The sequence below is a fragment of the Cyprinodon variegatus genome, unplaced genomic scaffold (assembly GCF_000732505.1).
Source record: "Cyprinodon variegatus isolate N-32 unplaced genomic scaffold, C_variegatus-1.0 Scaffold595, whole genome shotgun sequence".
NCBI classification, from domain to species: Eukaryota; Metazoa; Chordata; class Actinopteri; order Cyprinodontiformes; family Cyprinodontidae; genus Cyprinodon; species Cyprinodon variegatus.
This window is the reverse complement of record NW_015151048.1, coordinates 166,203-167,366: the sequence shown is the minus strand read 5'-3', so window position 1 is coordinate 167,366 and position 1,164 is coordinate 166,203. Positions and strand designations below refer to the sequence as shown.

Sequence of the window (1,164 nt, the reverse complement as noted above, 5' to 3'; positions counted from 1 at the left end):
TACTGACAGTAGCTCTTCTTTCACCTGTGAGGATGTTTGCATCCTGCAGACTGACCTACTGACAGTAGCTCTTCTTTCACCTGTGAGGATGTTTGCATCCTGCAGACTGACCTACTGACAGTACTTGCATCCTGCAGGTCATCTCTCCTTCCTTTCTCATGAGCTGAATCTATAATTGGTGAACAGAGAAGGACTCCCTGGATCCATCTTTGACTTTATTCCAACTATTTCTTTTAGTCTGACTCAACTTTAATCTGAGACTGAACTAACAGCTACTGAGACCAGGTCTAAACTAAAGGCATCAATAAATAGCACAGTGAGCTAAACTCCTCTATGGAGGAGATGTGTTGCTAAAGCTCCTCCGTGGTTCCTAAATGCTGCTCCCGGTGTGAGCGGGAACCACAGCAGAACCAGGAGGCTAGCCGGGGAAGAGCTAAGAGGCTAACCTGGAGCTCGGCCCTCTCCACCTCCCAGTGTGCCCTCTCGATCTCGAACCGGGCCCACTCGTGTTGGATGTAGTGCAGGATCCCGGGAATAGTGTACTGCTGATGAGGCCGAGGCAGGTCTTCGTTCTGCTGCGGGACCATGACCGCTCCGATAGGGGGACCGCCGCCGCTGCTGCCGCTGCTCCCCTGCTGGTGCTGCAGCGGTAAAGGCGACTGTCTCGAGGCGGCCGCTCCTCCTCCTCCTCCTCCTCCGGAGTGTTCCTCCATGTTTTAATGTTTTTGTTTGGAAATCGGTTAGTATTCAACCAGGAGAACGAGAGGAGTCTGCCGGGGGGTGTGCTGCGGTGTCACCGCGGCGGTGCTTGAGGCTGGCTGCCCCTCAGCGTGTCGGGGAGTCCAGCTGGGTGTAAATGCGGTGTTTACGTGTAGCTCTAACCGGCCGCCATCTCTGTTCTCCTGAAGAAGCCGCCGCGCTGCATGACGGTACATCCACCGGGATTCTCCTCTTCGTCTCAGATTTTTCCTGCTGGATGGCAACAAAGGAGCAGGGTTAACAGCGCCCCCTGCTGGTGTGGAATGCAGATTATTTTTTTCCCCCCTATGATTTTATTATTATTATTATTATTATTATTATTATTATTATTATTATTATTATTATTATTATTATTATTATTATTATTGTTGTTGTTGTTGTTGTTGTTGTTGTTGTTGTTCTTTT

The 1,164-nt window shown here is 49.8% G+C and overlaps 1 protein-coding gene across 1 annotated transcript in view; it reads right to left on the bottom strand.

The window, feature by feature from the left end:
- The window catches only part of LOC107096045 (striatin-3-like), a 32,455-nt gene extending 31,533 nt beyond the window's left edge, over window positions 1-922 (bottom strand). The window contains exon 1 of the mRNA XM_015392531.1: window positions 447-922. Within this exon, the coding sequence (XP_015248017.1) occupies window positions 447-713 (267 nt within the window). The 5' untranslated portion in view covers window positions 714-922. The remainder of the gene's footprint in view (window positions 1-446) is intronic.
- Between the last annotated feature and the right edge of the window lie 242 nt (window positions 923-1,164).